At 38.6% G+C, this 19378-nt stretch overlaps 1 protein-coding gene across 1 annotated transcript; it reads left to right on the top strand.

The window, feature by feature from the left end:
• The first annotated feature begins 1239 nt into the window (after positions 1-1239).
• man2c1 (mannosidase, alpha, class 2C, member 1) lies at positions 1240-19222 on the top strand. Its single transcript, XM_058766797.1, has 26 exons — positions 1240-1426; positions 1690-1815; positions 1887-2010; positions 2095-2165; positions 2242-2419; positions 2514-2703; positions 3052-3158; positions 3350-3460; positions 3545-3637; positions 4697-4813; positions 4905-5000; positions 5087-5232; positions 5432-5555; positions 6085-6206; positions 6282-6367; positions 9952-10113; positions 10276-10358; positions 10450-10544; positions 10636-10740; positions 10861-11017; positions 11106-11249; positions 18297-18406; positions 18515-18594; positions 18675-18814; positions 18910-19013; positions 19086-19222. The coding sequence occupies exons 1-26, from the start codon at positions 1326-1328 to the stop codon at positions 19207-19209; spliced, it is 3096 nt and encodes a 1031-aa protein (XP_058622780.1). The 5' UTR covers positions 1240-1325; the 3' UTR covers positions 19210-19222.
• Positions 19223-19378: the final 156 nt, after the last annotated feature.

Genomic DNA, 19378 nt, shown 5'->3' with positions numbered 1-19378 from the left:
GTAAATTAAATAATAATAAATAAATAAATAAACAGTAGGACAAACAAGAAACAACTTATTAAAATTTCCAGGTTAGGAGTTGATCTGATGATCAGATCATGATTATGTCAGAAATGAAAAACATTTACATCACAAAATCTCAACTAATTTCATACTTAAAGTCTAAAATAATCAGCAAGTCTCCACAAGCTGCTTCTTTTCAAATCTAAGTAGTTTATTGTGATGTAGACAGTCTAGTAGCAGAGGACAAAAAAAAATTAACAATAAATATAGGTATAAAACAATAAATATAAAGGCATTATGTGAGGAAATTAGTGCAAGACTGGTAAGCGGTGGATGATTAACAAAAAGGAGGCAGGGGTATTTGTAATCAAATGTGCTTTATTGGTTTATATGGGTGTCGGACCCTCAGCTCCTTTTGTTAATCACTGTTACACCTGCTATAAACCTCGATTATATATACTATTATATATAATATTATTATAGGCCTATATGTTTACTAAATAGTAATTTTAAATAAGTTTACTAATTATAAATGTTAATATAATTTAATATACTATAATATATTTGTTTAGTTTACATATTAATCTTAAATTTACAAAGAGATTATATCTGATGATATATAATAAATTAAATACAATATTAATTTAATTTAATAGTATTTATGTGACCCATACTTATAATTAAATAACATTTTAACATGTTTTGCATAAATTGAAAATAAAAAAAAACTATAAAAACATTTGGACAAAAATATTCTGATATTTACCTTCGGTTTGTCAATCGTCTTTGTTTTATTCACACATCACATCTAATATTTCACCTCAAGCTCTTACAGTATATAAACTTTTAAACAAAAACTTAACAGGGGTAAAATTGTGCCACTGTAGGGCAAATAAACAATTTTCACACATTAAATGCCGAGATGGTTTGTGGTAATTCACCTTTTTGATTATCATAGATCATCACAATTTTAATAAACATAGTTTTGTGATTATGCATTTTAAAATCTGGATTGGGTAAAAAAAAAAAAAAAAATCAAACCATAAAGGTATGAAATGTTTCCAAGATATATAATGAGATTAAAGAGGTGATGTAATATTATTATGGGGGATTATTTTTGACAATAAAGCTGAATAACAGCATGAAACAGAAGTGACTGGATATCATGGTGCTTTTTGTTGATGCAATGGCGTCCTCTAATGTTCATCGACCGAAGCAGTCGGATTTACAGCTGATTGTTATTGTCAATGTACTTCCGGGTACAAGTGCAGAGACTCGTCTGCAGCTGATATCTTCATTCATAACCACTTTAGTTTTTAATCATGTACCACCAACCCGTACTGAAAAACAGACGGACTCTACTGGAGCGAGCGGAGAAGTTCATCTCCGATATATATTTCACAGACTGCAATCTTAGAGGAAGGTAAGCCAGTGCACTTTTATGCACACTGTTTCTTTCTATGCATACTACTGTTTGGTTATTTAATAATTCATGTTTATACAAATTCACTGGACCTTTTTCAGGTTAAACTTATAAATTTTACTCTATATATCGTTAAATAATTATTATTTAGTAGTTACTTCTTGTAAACTATTCCTTGAAGGTTAATAAAAGACCTTTGACCTTGTTTACTCTAGTTGATGGTTTGTTATGAGCAGTGATTTAAACACTCTCATTCCCTGCAGACTGTTTGGAGATACTCATCCGCTGGAATCCATCACTGTGTTCCTGTCGGAGAAGCGTATTCCTTATTCAGAAGCCATCCAACAGAACTTCCAGCCTTGTAAAGTTGGTGACGCATTCGGACCCACGTAAGTTGCATAAAAGGTTTACTGTCTAACAAACTGTATATAGTAGTATATTGCCTGTAAATGTTTCACAGATGGTGGACGTGCTGGTTCAAAGTGGTCTTGAAGATCCCAGAGACCTGGAGAGGGAAGGAGGTGCACCTGAGATGGGAGAGCGATGGAGAGGGAATGGTGTGGCGGGATCAACAACCAGTCCAGGTCAGGAGACCAAAGCCCACATCAGGATCTCATGAATGTCTTGCAGAAAGTTTACAAGTGCATTCAATGTGAATTATTTTTTAGGGTTTGACCAAAGAAGGTGAGAAGACCAGTTATGTTCTGACCGAGTGCTTGAAGGACAGCGAACCTCATGGGTAAGTGGAGATCTTACAGAATAGCCTGAATTGATATTCATTCGGTTCAATCTTTGTGTTTTAATCTCAATTTCAGCATTACCCTATATGTGGAACTTGCATGTAATGGACTTTTTGGAGCCGGACAAGGTTCCATGATCGCCGCCCCTGACCCAAACAGGAAGTTCAGTCTTCAGAAGGCCGAGCTTGTTGTTTTCAATCAAGACGTTAGAGAGCTTCTCACAGACTTTGAGATGCTTGTGGATATTGTCAAGGTATTGTTACACTGTGATGGTAAAGTTGGCAGGGAATCAAAAATATATGCACTAAATACATGTTCTTGGTCTGTTTTACACTGTGTTTGGACAGATACTAGGAGAAGGAGAGCAGCGCGGATTCCAGGCCTTGTTTACAGCCAATGAGATGGTCAATCTATGCGATCCAGCCAATCCCAGTTCATTTGCTGCTGCTCGGAGTCTAGCCCAGAAGTTTTTTGACCAGAAAAATGGGCAGAGTCAACACGTGGTGCATGCCATGGGTCACTGTCATATTGACTCAGGTACTATTAATAAATGTTAGATCACTTCACTATTTATGACACAATAAGTAGTTTTGTGTTTCATTTATACAGCTGTTGGTATGTTAAAATGTATACTAGCCTTCAATTATGATTTTTTTTTTTTAAAGAAATTATTACTTTTTTTCCAGCAAGAACTTATTTTTTATTCATCAAAGAATTCTGATATATATATTATTATTTTAATTTGTTGGTAAAATATGTGCAGCCTTTGAAAAAAAAAAAAAATCTCTTACACTTACATAAACATTTAAGTCTTACTAAATTTTCAACATTAGGGAAACATTACAAATATTAGGTCATGTTGAATGTTTTCAATCCCCTCCTCAGCTTGGTTGTGGCCATATGAAGAGACCATCAGGAAGTGTGCTCGCAGCTGGGTCACTGTGATCAGACTGATGCAGAAGAACCCAGAGTTTGTCTTTACATGCTCACAAGTACGTTTCTGACCATGCTTACAGATTTTTAGGCGCAGTGAGAAAGTACCATGGGCGTAAGGCAATGGAAAATGCTTAATAAACTTACTAAATATTGTGTTAATTCACATGTAAGAAGGATTTTTAGGTTAGGGTACAAAACAATAGACATCAATGAAATGCTCTCATCAAAAACAAACGTGTATGTTCAGGCACAGCAGTTCCAGTGGGTGAAGAGCTGGTACGCGAGCCTGTTCTCAGAGATAAAGCAATTTGTGCAGAAAGGCCAGTTTATTCCGGTCGGAGGCACATGGGTGGAAATGGTAGGATGAAAATATTTGTGCATGTTTCTTCAGCTCATTCTGTTCTGAACTTGTTTAAATATCTTTAAAATTTCTTTGCATCAGGATGGCAACTTGCCGTCTGGGGAATCTATGGTCAGACAGTTTCTACATGGACAGAACTTCTTCAAGGATGAATTTGGACATTATTGTAAAGAGGTACCTCTGTTTGTCCAAAAAAAAATTCCATTCACTCCGCATGACTCAATATAGTTCATATATCTTCTCTACTACGTTGTCAGTGTTGATGCAGGTGCGTACAGTAACTCATGGGCACAGTTGACCAGGCCTTGATATCTTTTTAAAATAAATCTGCAGTTTACTAGAAAGAACAGATTAAGAAAGAAAAACAGTGCACATCTTTTCTCTGCCAAGGCTGAAGAGGTCTTGAGAACCTGAAAGGAGGGCACATGAGGCTGTATATCTTGTCAGACACAACCCACACATGGGCCTTGAGAAGAGATAATCAAAAATGGTTTTGTTTCATTACTTTTTAATAACTTTTGACTCATGTATTACATTGATTTAAATAGGATCATCTTGAACTGTGTCGACATAAAAATAGAACGAGAAAGAAAATGTATTCCATTCTTTCTTACCAACAACATGAAGTGCATTAAACATTACATTGTCAGGATTTCCCTACATTGGGTTGAAAGACACATACTTAATTGAATTACAAAAATGTTACAAATAAATTAAATTAAGATGAAATATTTTGTTTTCCTGCATGTCATGTGAGAATTAACTGACATAAGAGAAATCTGACCATGCAAATGTGTTGTTAATTTATTGAAATATTAACTTAAAAAAAGAAAAAGGTATTTCTAAGTTTATTAGATTAATAATTTGTGTATTTTAACCAAAAGACAAAGGCAAAGCAATACATCGTTAATTATACGAGTGTAATTATAACCACCTGACTAGTGGCCGGCGTGAGCAATTCCACAAAACTGAAAGATTTTCCAAACATATAAAAAGAATAATTAAAGAGAATTAAAAAAAAAAGATTAATTTATTGCCATTGTTTGAATAAAATGTAATCAGTAATAGTAGCTGTAATCTAATGAGTGTTTTAAAATGTAATCTAAGTACAATGATTTAGTTTGTAGAATCTGATTACGTATTATATACAGATTCATGTATTATGTTAGTCACTGTTCTAAACACACACACACACTTCCTGTACTAAATCACTGTCTACTGTATCTCACACAGTTCTGGCTGCCAGACACGTTTGGTTACTCCGCACAGCTGCCTCAAATCATGAATGGATGTGGGATTTCTCGTTTTCTTACTCAAAAGCTAAGTTGGAACCTTGTTAACACATTCCCGGTATGTACTTGCCACATCTGTACACGTAAAACCCCCTTATTATTGTTGTTTTAACATTTAAAAGCACATAAATCTTTCCTCTTTCCATCAGCATAACACGTTCTTTTGGGAAGGTATTGATGGGTCACAGGTTCTCACTCATTTTCCTCCGGGTAACTCCTATGAGATGAAGGGAAAAGTGGAAGATGTAAGTCTGTCATCATGTGATGTATTATTTGAGAGCTTCCTTTAATGAGCGCCCATCTCATTTCTCCTTACTTTGGCTCAAAACAGCTGATTAATACAGTGAAGAACAATAAAGACAAGGGACGAGCCAATCACAGCGCGGTATTGTTTGGTTTTGGAGATGGGGGCGGTGGCCCCACACAGCTAATGCTGGACCGTCTGCAACGTGTTGGCGACACTGATTGTCTACCAAAGTCAGTTTCCTTTTCATCTGTCTGAGGGTGTAGCACAAAAACACTAATTTCCTGCTATGTAGACTAGATAATATAATAAAACTAACATGAAAGGCACTTATCCTGTGACACAAATGCATGACGTCAGTGCTGAATGTTTACCAGAATCAGTGGTCTTAATTTAGTAACAATTTGAGATGATTGTGATTGTGTTGTCAAGGGTCCAGATGTCAAGTCCTGATGTCCTGTTCTCTCAGCTGGAAGCAGACGCATCCCTCCTGTGCACGTGGGTTGGCGAGCTCTTCCTTGAGCTACATAATGGCACTTACACCACACAAGCAAAGGTTTGTTTGCGTCTCTCAAAACCCAATAGTGCTCTTCCAAATTGATAAAATTAGTGAAATTGCACCTGCATTAATTTTCATTGTTCAGTGCATGATTTGATAAAGGGGCATATGAATAAATAGTCAAGATTTTGCATTTAAAACATTTAATTTTGTTTCACATGACCATTTTCCATTTCCATTTCTCTGACATAACAGGCTTTTTTTTGTTTACTGTATCTTTAAGAGTGTTTAGATGACCTCAGTTACGATTGGCTAACCTCCTCTTGAAAGTGTAGTTCACAACATTATTCGTCGGGTTTGGGTTTCCCAAAAGCATTGTGAACCTAATTTCATCATAACAAACATTGCCATCTATGGTCTCTACAATCTACTTAAGTCATGATGGTTTTGAGAAACCCAGCCTAGATATAAAAAGGGAGTGATTGATTATTAATATGCCTAGTGTTCCAGTATAAACACTATGTCAATGTCTGAATGCTCATGCCTCCTTTTAATTATTTTTTTTATAATTATAATTTTTCTGTAGATAAAATTGGGAAACCGGCAATGTGAAGCTTTGCTTCATGACATTGAGGTGGCTAGCTGTCTGGTCTTGTGTAAAAGAGAGAGCTTCAAATACCCAGCATGCCAACTTCAAGAGCTTTGGAGGCAAGTGCTTATGCATCAAAGATCCTGGTGATAATCGCATAGCTGAGTTCTCAAGTGACTCTCTGTTTTTTTTAGATTGCTTCTACTCAATCAGTTCCATGACGTGATTCCTGGAAGCTGTATTGAGATGGTTGTTGAGGATGCTTTACAGTACTATGACGGTAAATCATCTGCCTGTACTACCCAGGTGAAAAAAAAAAAAGTGCACTTCCATAATAAACTAAAATGCACTTTTAACATACTATCTCTGTATTTAAAAATATGTATTTAGTTACCACTTGTAGTACACTTGAGTGTACTTGTGTATGAAAGATGGGTTCAAGTGTACTACAAGTACTAACTAAATACATAGTATGTTAAAAGCGCGTTTTAGTTCATATTCATGGTGTATCAAAATAGCACAGTTGAGTACATTTAGTTGAATTTAAGTTTATCTTAAGAAGTACTAAAGACTCATTTTTAGTATATTAAGTACAAAATTAGCACGCGAAAATAAAGCACTTTAAGTATATAATGGAAGTGTACTTTTTTTTTTCACCTGGGATATACTGTCTGTATATTTTCTTCTAACCATTGATTTTAGAAGAATAAGTAGTAGTATAAAATGAATACTTTAAAATCCAGTTATTTTGTTACTCACCTTTATGTTGTTCCAACTCTTTGTTATTTTCATTCTTTAGTGGAACATAAAGGATGTTCTTTTTCATATAAATCAAATTGAATGGGGACTGTCTATGTCTAGCTTTAAATATGTGAGAGGGGGATCATTCTCATAAAATACCAAAAAGTAGTCCATATACAATTCATGCATTGTATTCCAGGTCTTCTGATGTCATTTGATGGCTTTGTGTGGGCAGTATATTGAAATTTAAGTCGATTAAAAGTGTTGCCCTTCAGCAATCTCAATCACAAAACCTAGTGTAATGTATCCTCATATGGCATATTTGAGAGCTGTGGTGAGGATTAAGAATTTAAAATATGAACTGTTTATCTCACAGTACTAGCAGATTTCTCTATCTGTGCATAAAATTTTAAAATGCACATTAAAACTAAAACAAAAAAACACATGCCCTCAAATGAGGCAGATGAGGTTTTTTTTATCCGATAAGAAGACATACGCATAAACTACAATGGAAACACATTTACTGAAGAAATTCCTTGATGTGCAAAAAAACAAAACGCAACAAAAAAACTTGTACTAAAGGGATAGTTCACCCAAAAATGAAAATTCTGTCAATAATTACTCACCCTCATGTCGTTCCAAACCCGTGAAACCTTCGTTCATCTTCGGAACACAAAATAAGATATTTTTGATGAAATTCGAGAGCTTTCTGATCCTCCCATAGATATCAATGCAACCATCACGTTCAAGTCCCAGAAAGGTAGTAATGTCATCGTTAAAATAGTCCATGTGACATCAGTGCTTCAACAGTAATGTTATGAAGCTACGAGAATATTTTTGTGTGCAAAGAAAACAAAAATAATGACTTCATCAATTTCTTCTCTGCTGCATCAGTTTTTGATGCACGTTCACAACGGTACCACGATGCATACGCGTGCATTCCTCTGCTTGCGAACAAGCCACAGCACATCCGGGTTATACATCAGAACGCCGACTCCTGCGTCAGTGGTTCTGTCATGAATGTACATCGAAGACTGACGCGGAAGAAATTGTTGAATAAAGTCGTTATTTTTGTTTTCTTTGCACACAAAGTATTCTCGTAGCTTTATAAAATTAAGGTTGAACCACTGAAGTCACATGGACTATTTTTAACGATGTCCTTGCTACTTTTCTGGGCCTTGAATGTGTCCGTTGCATTGCTGTCTATGTAGGGTCAGAAAACTCTGGGATTTCATCAAAAATATCTTAATTTGTGAATGAAGGGCTTACAAATTTGTAACAACATGAGGGTGAGTAATTAATAACAGGATTTTCATTTTTGGGTGAACTATCCCTTTAATTTGCCTCAAATCACTCAACTAACCAGCGGACCAGTCATTTTGGATTTTGTCTGCATGCTCTGAGGCACAAGTAATTTATTATGTAGGAAAAACAGTGACAATGGCTACCCAGGTTGCAACAACTTTTTTTTTTATTATTGATACTTTGCGCCTATGCAACTCTGGAAGGAAGCATAACAAAAGTTGTATGGCTTGAGAAGACTTGGAATATAGTGCATATGGAAAACAGATGTGTAAACATTCTGCCTGTCATCCCATCTCTTCATGATGGGTTTGGAATGACATAAGGATGAGTAAATGATGACAAAAGACTGATAATATGCTGAAAGACCACAAAGTATGAAAAATCAAACATGAGTTTAGGGCTGCAACAACGAATCGATTAAATCGATAAAAATCTATTACTAAAAGCGTTGGCAACGAATTTCATAATCGATTCGTTGTGTCGCGCGACGCGGAGACGTTTGATTATATATATAAAAAATAAAAAAAACTTTAGTTGAGCGCGGAGCGGAGTGAACACACTCGGTCTCTCTCGCGCACGGATGGTAGCAGAGTTTGGCGCCTCATAAATAAAATAAAAAAAGTAAAAAAAAACGAGCGGAGGTAGAGGAAAGATACATGGCGGAGGCAGAGAAATCCGTGCGACCCAAGTCATCCAAGGTGTGGGAGCAGGGGCGGTGTTTGCGTATGGCAGAGTATGGCAGTTGCCATACCCTAGCCCAGTCAGGTGCTGTGAAAAATTATCCAAACTTGAGTCGCTTATAATTCGTTTTTATTATTTTAAATCAGAGAGTTTTAAAAATAGTAAACCAATGATAAGCATTAAAATAACTTGTCAGTAAAACGCCATTGGATCATCGAGCTCTCAGCGAGACCTCGTACCTTCACCCCGCCTCCGTTCAGATTGACGCACAGCCTGGAGAAGATGAGATCTCTGCTTTTTCGCAATGCAAGGGTGAATAAATAATTGGTGTTTGAATAGTACAGCGTTTTCTTTACTCAAACACTATGTCAGTAAAGGATAATGTTTTTGTGTGTTTGAAGAGTGGAGAAGAATTAGTTATTTGCTGTCTATATACGTTTTAAATATCCTGTGCATTATGTGCATAAGCGCTTAATTTGAGATTTTGGCCAAGTGTATTAAACAACAAGAAAAAACTAAGCGCCCATATAGCTACAATCAAAGTTATATAACCTGTAAAAGTTGATGAAAGCATAATGCACTTGCTGCTTCAGATAACAGTTACAGCCGTTCTAATGACAGACAAAACACTTTATATATGATCTCCGTCATTCTCTGGTCAAAAACATTATTAACTCCATTTGAGCTTGATTTTCATATAATGTTAAGTGCAAGTGTCTGATACAATACCAACGCTAACGACGCAGTGTTGTTAAATTATTTAATTTTTTGCACTTTCCCCCCCCCCAAAAAGTCTATATATTTGGCAGATGTAAAGCATACATGTGTATGTTTTTTGTGTTAGTCCATTTTTATTTTATTTTATTATTATTATAACAGCTCAGGGATGTTCAAGGAGCAACATGTTTGTGCACTTTCTAAAGATTTTAGTTCTGTTTTTGAATAAAGGGTTGGAAATGAATGCTTTTCTCTTTTTTTATATCCGATCCATCGATTAATCGAAAAAATAATCGACAGATTAATCGATTATTAAAATAATCGTTAGTTGCAGCCCTACATGAGTTGTATTGGATCTGTGCCTGTGGTATACCACATGGACTGCATCATCAGATGATCTAATGAACTTCATATTTCCAGAGATACGCACCATAGGGACAAGACTTCTTCTTGCTGCTTGTGAATCACTGGGATCCTCTTCTAGGAAGGGTGCAGGATCCAGCATAGCTGTGTTGAATACTTTACCATGGGAAAGAACTGAAGTCATATCCCTGCCAACCGAGGACACTCAAACAAGATTAGGTACTTCCCATAGACAAAACATAACATTGAGGTTGACCCAAAATAAGGTAATTTCAACAAAGACATCTCCTACTCATCTAATAATAGAGTAAGATTTCATTAAAGTAGAGAAAGGCTCTTTGAACTACATCCCTAATTATGGTCCCTACCTGTTTCCTGTAGCCTTGGTGAAAGTACCTAGCGTGGGCATAGCTCAAGTCACAGAGACGGCAGAGCCTAAGGACTTTGTTTCTGTCACAATGATGGTACTTGATTCCCTTGGAAATATTACATCATTCCATGTTTTTCTTCAGCCCACACATTTACGTCATTCTGTGGGTTCTCTGTGTGATACAGGTCGATGGGACTATTATAATGGAGAATGGTCTTTTGAAGGCCACAATAGATCAAACGGGTCGTTTGATGTCTCTGCTTTTGCTTCCAGCAAACAGGTGAGTCATAATGTAGGGCCTTCAAGAAAAGTGCAAAATCTTAAAAGGTTGTTTACAGTACTTACTGCAAGAAACTATGTTATGACTCTAGGGAAACCATTTCTGATGGTTGCCTCGGGAACCAGTTTGCTTTGTTTGATGATGTGCCTCTGTATTGGGATGCCTGGGATGTGATGGACTACCACCTTCAGACAAGGTGAGCCTGTTTCTCGTCACTGCAGTGGGTGGGATCAGATCCAGTATGAAACCAGCTATGAACTCCGTATGAACCCAAATTAATGTAATAATCTTGATAGCAATAACTCTACTTTCCTAGGAAGCCTGCAGTTGAGGTCATTGAGCCTGCCAAAGTGGTGAGATCAGGGGGACTTCAGGGCTGCGTCGCTTTCTCTCTAAGAATTAGCGGAAAAAGCACTATTAGACAGGAGATTCTTCTGGATGCTTGCTGCCCCTGTATCAAATTCAGCACGCAGGTAGCAAAGATTGTCATCTTATGCTTGATATTTAATCAACCGATTGCTCAAGAAACTTGGTGAAGCATAATGGATATCTTGTTTCCAGGTGGACTGGGAAGAGTCACATAAGTTTCTGAAGGTGGAGTTCCCTGTGCAGGTGCGCAGCCCAAATGCTACTTATGAGATCCAGTTTGGACACTTACAGAGGCCCACTCATAGAAACACATCCTGGGACTGGGCTCGCTTTGAGGTAGTGTGTACTTGGTTTAATCCTCTTTATACAAATGTCACCCTCAATCCTTGCAGTTCTTGTCAAGAGTTCACTTCGTAGTAGTAGTCGAGTTATAGTCTACTGTGTCCTCACCATTGTGGGTGTGGCAAAGCGCACCTTCAACCCAGTAAACATGCCTGTGTGGGCCTACTGCGTGCAGCGAATTGAGACGCATGCAGGCAGCCCGTTGTGGGCATGAAATACAGGGCATGTGTGGGCCCCACACTGTGGGGCCTGAGTGGGACAGCCCAAAGTGGGAGCTGTGGGCTGGCCCACAGTAGGGGCTTTCACACCGGAAAAAGATTCCTATAGAACTACCGGTGACGTAAGTGTATGCTGATTGGCCAAACACATACAAACCACCAGCTACCCGGCGGTTTTAAAAAGCCATATATTACGTCCACTAGGGGTAAGACGCAATAAATAAAAGAAAAGGAACAAAAGACTTCCGGCAGCCCGTCAGACCAAAAAGAACCCAAAAAAATCACAATAAATTATAAAGTACATTTATTGTAAATTACAAAGGGGAAAACCACCAATAATTAGTAGATCTCCTTAAGGGACCTACGGTCCAACCAAAAATAACATTTAAGCAATACAATGTCTAATAATATAAATAAAGGGAGAAAACAAGAATAGAGACCCAAGGCCGAAATAACAAACAAAACCAATCTAATAAAATAAAACAGCAATATAAATAACCTACAACAAAGAAAAGAAAAATAAATACAATCAACCTAACCTAACTACTCTTAAAGGTCCCATGGCATGAAAATTTCACTTAATGAGGTTTTTTAACTTTAATATGAGTTCCCCTAGCCTGCCTATGGTCCCCCAGTGGCTAGAAATGGCGATAGGTGTAAACTGAGCCCTGGGTATCCTGCTTCGCCTTTGAGAAAATGAAAGCTTAGATGGCCCAATCTGGAATCTTCCCTTTATGTCGTCATATGGGGAAAGGTTACCTCCCCAATGAGCTACTACCGTGCGAGGCGAGCGCAATATTTATTTTTTCCTCGAGAGACATCATGGCTTGCAAACGAGCAAAGCATGGCAGTTGCTCAGTATTTGGATGTACAAATGAACACCAAAGTATTTTTTTAGTTCCTTCATCCGAGCCTATGGCTAGCATTAGCTACATGATAATAACTGTAACAGCATACATAAACAAACCAACTAAAGTTCTGTATCCAGACACAATATTTTAAACTAACCATTCGGAGACGTCCTGATAGCCGCTGAGCTGCAACTTCTTCATCCGGTGCTTCTCCATCTGGATCAGATTCTGGGTCAAACTGAAAAGGAGAGAGAGCAGGCGCAAATCCTGGCAGCGGCAGGTCGCAGCGCCACTTCCAGTGGCATCCCCTGATGCCAAGGCAGCTGCCAGAGTCCGTGGCAGCTGCCATGGTTTTTCTCACTGTTTTTGCTGTTTGCTCGGTAAAAACTACACTGTTCTCAGTGGCGTGCGGTGGTGTTTTAAATGATGCAAAGTTCCCACAATTGTATTACTATTACTATTACTATTATTAGGGCCCGAGCACCGAGGTGCGAGGACCCTTTTGGAATTGCTCCGTTATTATTATTAGGGCCCGAGCACCGATGGTGTGAGGACCCTCTTGGAATTGCTCCGTTTATTAGGGTCCAAGCCAAAATGGCGCAGGGCCCTATTGTTTCCTTCAGGATTCTTTTTTTAAATAAAACCTTCCGGGGGTTTTTGGGGGCCTTAACATGCTCAAAAACTCTTGAAAATTTGCACACATGTTGGAATCCGTGGCCATTAGGACGCCGCCCAGGCTGGGACCCGGGCGTGGCACAGGGGCTCTACGGCGACCCCTGGAACACAGTCTGAAAACTTGATGTGTAGCTCACACATAGTTGCACGTATTCATATGAAACTCGGTACACATATAGATCTCATTGAGCTGAACAACTTTCGCGCTACATGTCATAGGCTCTGCCCAACAGGAAGTCGGCTATTTAGGGCTGTTTGAAAAGCGCATGCTCTGGAATTTGATATACTCCTCTGAGGTCTTCCATCCAATTGCCACCACACTCGGGGAACATGATCTCAAGACATCGGGGATGCTAAATTGCGGAGGGATTTTTGATATCTCGAACGGTTTGCCTGTGGCGAGGTGATGAATTATGGCGAAAAATGAGAGAAACGAAATGTCTAATAACATCCACATACATTGTCTGATTTTGATAAAACGTCAGGGGTTTGTTCGGTGTACAATGCCGATCGAATAGATGTGACTATTATGAGTCAAAGTTATAGCGCCACCAACTGGCAGCAGGAAATGTGTCAATTTCAAAATGCTTTGAATTCAGCATCTTATTTTTACCCGATTTGCTTCAAACTTCATCAGAATAATGACAAAACACGGCCGATGTAAAACTGTGAAGGGAATATTGATATCTAAAATATTGTTGCCGTGGTAATATGTCAAAGTTGAATATTTTTTTCCGGTTATTTTGAGGCAGATAACATGCTTAGAATTCCATGAAACTCAATACACATATCCGTATTAGTGATAGTTAGACACCAACAAAAGCTCATAAATGGACGTGGAAGAGGCACTCTATAGCGCCACCTTTTGTCAAAAGTTTGGGGGTTAGTTTTAGCTACAGACACCAAACTCGGTACATAAATTGTTCTTATTAAGCCGGACAACTTTCTAATTTACAGTCATTAGCTACGACCAACAGGAAGTCGGCTATTTTTATTTTAATGTTTGTTTTTTGAGAAAACAGGCTGTAAATAAACTCATACTCCTCCAAGCAGAAACAAGTAGTTCACACCAAACTTTGTCAACATGATGCCAATATACTGAAGATTTTAAATTGCGGATGGATTTAGGATATCTCGAACGGTGTGGTAATGCTGATTTATTAAAGTAACAGTAAAACAAATAGCAGTAATTTTCTTATATCTTTAAAGTGCAGTTTCCAAACACTTCAAAACTTTTTACATAAATATAACAAGTCATTCTGAGGAAACATGCATAGTTTCAAAAATGGATCATGCTCAGGGGCCACAAAACAATTAAAACTATAACTGAAATTGGTTTAAAGGTGAAGAGTGTAATACCAAGGATGACCACCAGACGGAGGCATGACCTTATTTTTCATGAGCTGCCTGTCTTTGTATCAGAATGAAAAAGAATGCATAGAATCAGCTGAAATGCTCTGTATTCTCAGTATTCTTTACACACACACACATAATTTTTTTTTTTTAATAGTTATAGAATATTAAAAGTATTTGTAACAACTTACATTAAGGTCTCTTTGGTTAACATAAGTTATTACATTAATTAACATGAACTAAAAAGGAACAATATAATTTAAAATAATTTATTAATCTTATTTAATGTTAGTTAATACCAAGAGTGTAATACTAAGGATGAGGTATTACGAGATAAGGCATAGCATTAAATTTCAAGAGCTGCCTGTATGTCTATCAGAATGAAAAGTAATGCATAGAATCAGCTGAAATGTTCTGTACTGTCAATATTCTTTTACATATATACAGTGAGGAAAATAAGTATTTGAACACCCTGCTATTTTGCAAGTTCTCCCACTTAGAAATCATGGAGGGTCTGAAATTGTCATCGTGGGTGCATGTCCACTGTGAGAGACATAATCTAAAAAAAATCCAGAAATCACAATGTATGATTTTTAACTATTTATTTGTATGATACAGCTGCAAATAAGTATTTGAACACCTGAGAAAATCAATGTTAATATTTGGTACAGTAGCCTTTGTTTGCAATTACAGAGGTCAAAGCGTTTCCTGTAGTTTTTCACCAGGTTTGCACACACTGCAGGAGGGATTTTGGCCCTCCTCCACACAGATCTTCTCTAGATCAGTCAGGTTTCTGGCCTGTCGCTGAGAAACACAGAGTTTGAGCTCCTCCAAAGATTCTCTATTGGGTTTAGGTCTGGAGACTGGCTCGGCCACACCAGAACCTTGATATGCTTCTTACAGAGCCACTCCTTGGTTATCCTGGCTGTGTGCTTGGTCATTGTCATGTTGGAAGACCCAGCCTCGACCCATCTTCAATGCTCTAACTGAGGGAAGGAGGTTGTTCCCCAAAATCTCGCAATACATGGCCCCGGTCATCCTCTCCTTAATACAGTGCAGTCGCCCTGTCCCATGTGCAGAAAAACACCCCAAAGCATGATGCTACCACCCCATGCTTCACAGTAGGGATGGTGTTCTTGGGATGGTACTCATCATTCTTCTTCCTCCAAACACGTTTAGTGGAATTATGACCAAAAGTTCTATTTTGGTCTCATCTGACCACATGACTTTCTCCCATGACTCCTCTGGATCATCCAAATGGTCATTGGCAAACTTAAGTCGGGCCTGGACATGTGCTGGTTTAAGCAGGGGAACCTTCCGTGCCATGCATGATTTCAAACCATGACGTCTTAGTGTATTACCAACAGTAACCTTGGAAACGGTGGTCCCAGCTCTTTTCAGGTCATTGACCAGCTCCTCCCGTGTAGTTCTGGGCTGATTTCTCACCTTTCTTAGGATCATTGAGACCCCACGAGGTGAGATCTTGCATGGAGCCCCAGTCCGAGGGAGATTGACAGTCATGTTTAGCTTCTTCCATTTTCTAATGATTGCTCCAACAGTGGACCTTTTTCACCAAGCTGCTTGGCAATTTCCCGTAGCCCTTTCCAGCCTTGTGGAGGTGTACAATTTTGTCTCTAGTGTCTTTGGACAGCTCTTTGGTCTTGGCCATGTTAGTAGTTGGATTCTTACTGATTGTATGGGGTGGACAGGTGTCTTTATGCAGCTAACGACCTCAAACAGGTGCATCTAATTTAGGATAATAAATGGAGTGGAGGTGGACATTTTAAAGGCAGACTAACAGGTCTTTGAGGGTCAGAATTCTAGCTGATAGACAGGTGTTCAAATACTTATTTGCAGCTGTATCATACAAATAAATAGTTAAAAAATCATACATTGTGATTTCTGGATTTTTTTTTTTAGATTATGTCTCTCACAGTGGACATGCAGCTACGATGACAATTTCAGACCCCTCCATGATTTCTAAGTGGGAGAACTTGCAAAATAGCAGGGTGTTCAAATACTTATTTTCCTCACTGTATATATATACTGTATATATGAAGTGGTATGAATACTTTCGCAAGGCACTGTGTGTATGTGTGTGTGTGTGTGTATATAACATTTATGTCCCCCTCACTTCTGAAATGATGGGTACGCACCTGTATATAGTATACACGTGCTTATATATTGCCTATACAGCTGAACACTCCTTATGTGTATGTTCTTTATGGGAAAATGCTTATGCAATTTAGCTTATTGGGTTCATATTCTGGTCGCAGCAGAAACGGCGACAAACGATCGTGACTCCTGGCATGAACTCTGGCAGCTGATACATAAAAATGTATAATAATAATAATAACAACAATAATAATAAATAACACACCTGTGGGAACTTTGCCTTAATATTTTAAAACACCATCGGTCGCCACTGAGAACAGCGTAGTTTTTACCGAGCAAACGGCAAGAAAAACCGTGGCAGCTGCGCCTGCCATCAGGGGATGCCACCGGAAGTGGCGCTGCGACCTGCCACTGCCAGGGAGAGCGCCAGCCCCTGCAGCTGAAAAGACTGTGTGTCTACGAGCCATTGCGATACATCCACTGTCAACATTAGCGCATGGTAGCGCAAGCTGGTTAAGGCCACACACCCACCCTCCACCTTGCCCCGCCTCTCTCATCCTCATTAGCATTTAAAGCTACAGACACAGAATGGCATGTCCTAAGGAAAGCTCATTGTGGGATTGGCTCGTAGTGGCTGAAATTCAGCACCAAAGCTGAATTTCGGGAAAGAGACTTCAGATACAGTACTAGGGATCACTTAGGTCTATATAAAAGCATCCAAAAATCAGCATGTCATGGGACTTTTAACATAAACATCATGAAAAGGAGGTCTAAACGAAAAGGCAGGTCTCTCCTACATTTCTACCACATTCCAAACTAAACCAACGATCAAATGAAACACTCAAAATAACACATTTTGGTCTGGCGGCTAGCAGGAAGCCCGGAGCAGTGCGACCGGCCCGAAGTCACACCAACTGCCTTCTGATGAATGGAAGAGGCGTTTTAAAGGAAACCACCAGCTGGTCACCCAATTACCACTGATAGGCAGCAACACTTAACAAATCAGCGGCGATCTGAAACTAAACAAGAAAACATCCAGCAGAATACAAATATTATAAAAAAAACTCAAGAAACAAACATCATAACGTAACACCATGTAAAAATATTCACTCCACAAACAATGAAGACAGCAATAACGGTATTTGGCTACCTGTTGTCTGCAGTGTTGTGTTCTTTTCTCAGATTCGATAATATGTAACACTGCAAGCTGTCTCAGCAGATTTAGTCAAATTTTCATGCTTTCAATCATGTAAATTGTGCGTTTACATTCCATCTCCATTATCACAAAACCCACGACACAACAGAAACAGCTCCGATCATGGCGTCCTCCATTCACATGGAACCACCATGCTGGCTAGCCCTAGTATGTCTAGACAGTGGACTAGGTGTGGGCACAGTGGGGCAAGTGTGGGCAGGGAATGGAACATGGTGGCCACTAAGATTAATTTATAAATGGGAAAAACAATTTATAAACGGGACACCCTTTGGCAGAGTTGCCCAGCCTTGCTTTATGGTCTGTAAACTTGATGGACTTAGTGTAGCTAAAGCTACGAGTCACCAAAGTCCACAAGTACTCTGTTTGGGACACTTTTTGCCAAGTGTACATTTCAGTAACTTGTCCACTGATAAAAACACATGGTAAACCTTGATTCTTTAGTTCAAATCAGGCTAAAAACTACGCCAATAGGACGATTGTCTCTTTTAATTCAATAGACTGTGCTTCCCAACACCCCTGTGTGGTGAACGATGTCTCCTCCTTATGACATCTGTGGTTTTATGTTCTTTTGGAAAACTTTACATAATGTATGAACTTATGTTTTAATTTATAGGTGTGGGGACACAAATGGGCTGATCTGTCTGAGCATGGCTTTGGTGTGGCTCTTCTCAATAACTCCAAATATGGATACTCGATCCATGAAAACATCATGACCTTGTCCCTGTAAGCTACCCGCACAGATTGAACAAACACAGCAGTATCTTTCAAACACAAGTACAGACAGGCCATTAAAATGTTATGTTTTGACTAATATCACCATTTTTTCCACAGATTGCGTGCTCCAAAAGCACCAGATGCCAATGCAGATATGGGTAGTCATGATTTTACCTATGCCTTGATGCCACACACAGGTTGGTTGATCTTTTTGAATCTAAAACCGATTATTAATAATTTTCAGACAACCATGAATAACACCAATGCATGTGACAAGGCCTCTTTCAGGATGCTTCAGTTATCCAGTACGCCTACAACCTGAACTTCCCGCTCCACGCCTTTCATGGCGTCATTGCTGAACCCTGGAGTGCATTCTCTGTGAACTCTTCTGCCGTCATCCTGGAGACCGTAAAACAGGTGCCCATTCATGAAATGTCCTGTCAGTGACCTCTCCCAACAGATTTTGCCCACTGTGTTCAGCACAAACTCTGTTTCCTTTTTCTCACATGCAGGCGGAAAGCAGAGAGAATGCCCTACTCATTCGCCTCTATGAGTCTCACGGAAGCAGCGTGACTACGACTTTGTCAACTTCCCTTCCAATCCAAGAAGCATGGCAGTGAGTAAACAATTAATACTAACACTGCTGTATTGTTAAGAACACTATTCTCATAGTTTATTGTCTTTACAGTTGTGATCTCCTGGAGCGTCCTGATTCCAGTATTCCTGTGTCAAAGACCTCCTCTGGAATATCCTTAACATTTAAACCCTTTCAGATCAGATCTCTCCTCTTAACTATACAGAGATCCATTTAATTGCATATCGATTATGATGGTACTCGAATCACTTGTTTTCCCCAAGTAGCTGATATCACTTTGGAAAACTGTGGTTTATGATATTCACACACGTATTTCTCAATTTTTCACGTTTTATTTTCACACAATCTTTATTTTTTGTAAAAAATAAAAATGTCAGTGTAAGATT

Source organism: Onychostoma macrolepis, chromosome 25 (assembly GCF_012432095.1).
Source record: "Onychostoma macrolepis isolate SWU-2019 chromosome 25, ASM1243209v1, whole genome shotgun sequence".
NCBI lineage: Eukaryota > Metazoa > Chordata > Actinopteri > Cypriniformes > Cyprinidae > Onychostoma > Onychostoma macrolepis.
This window is presented reverse-complemented; position numbering and strand designations above follow the sequence as displayed.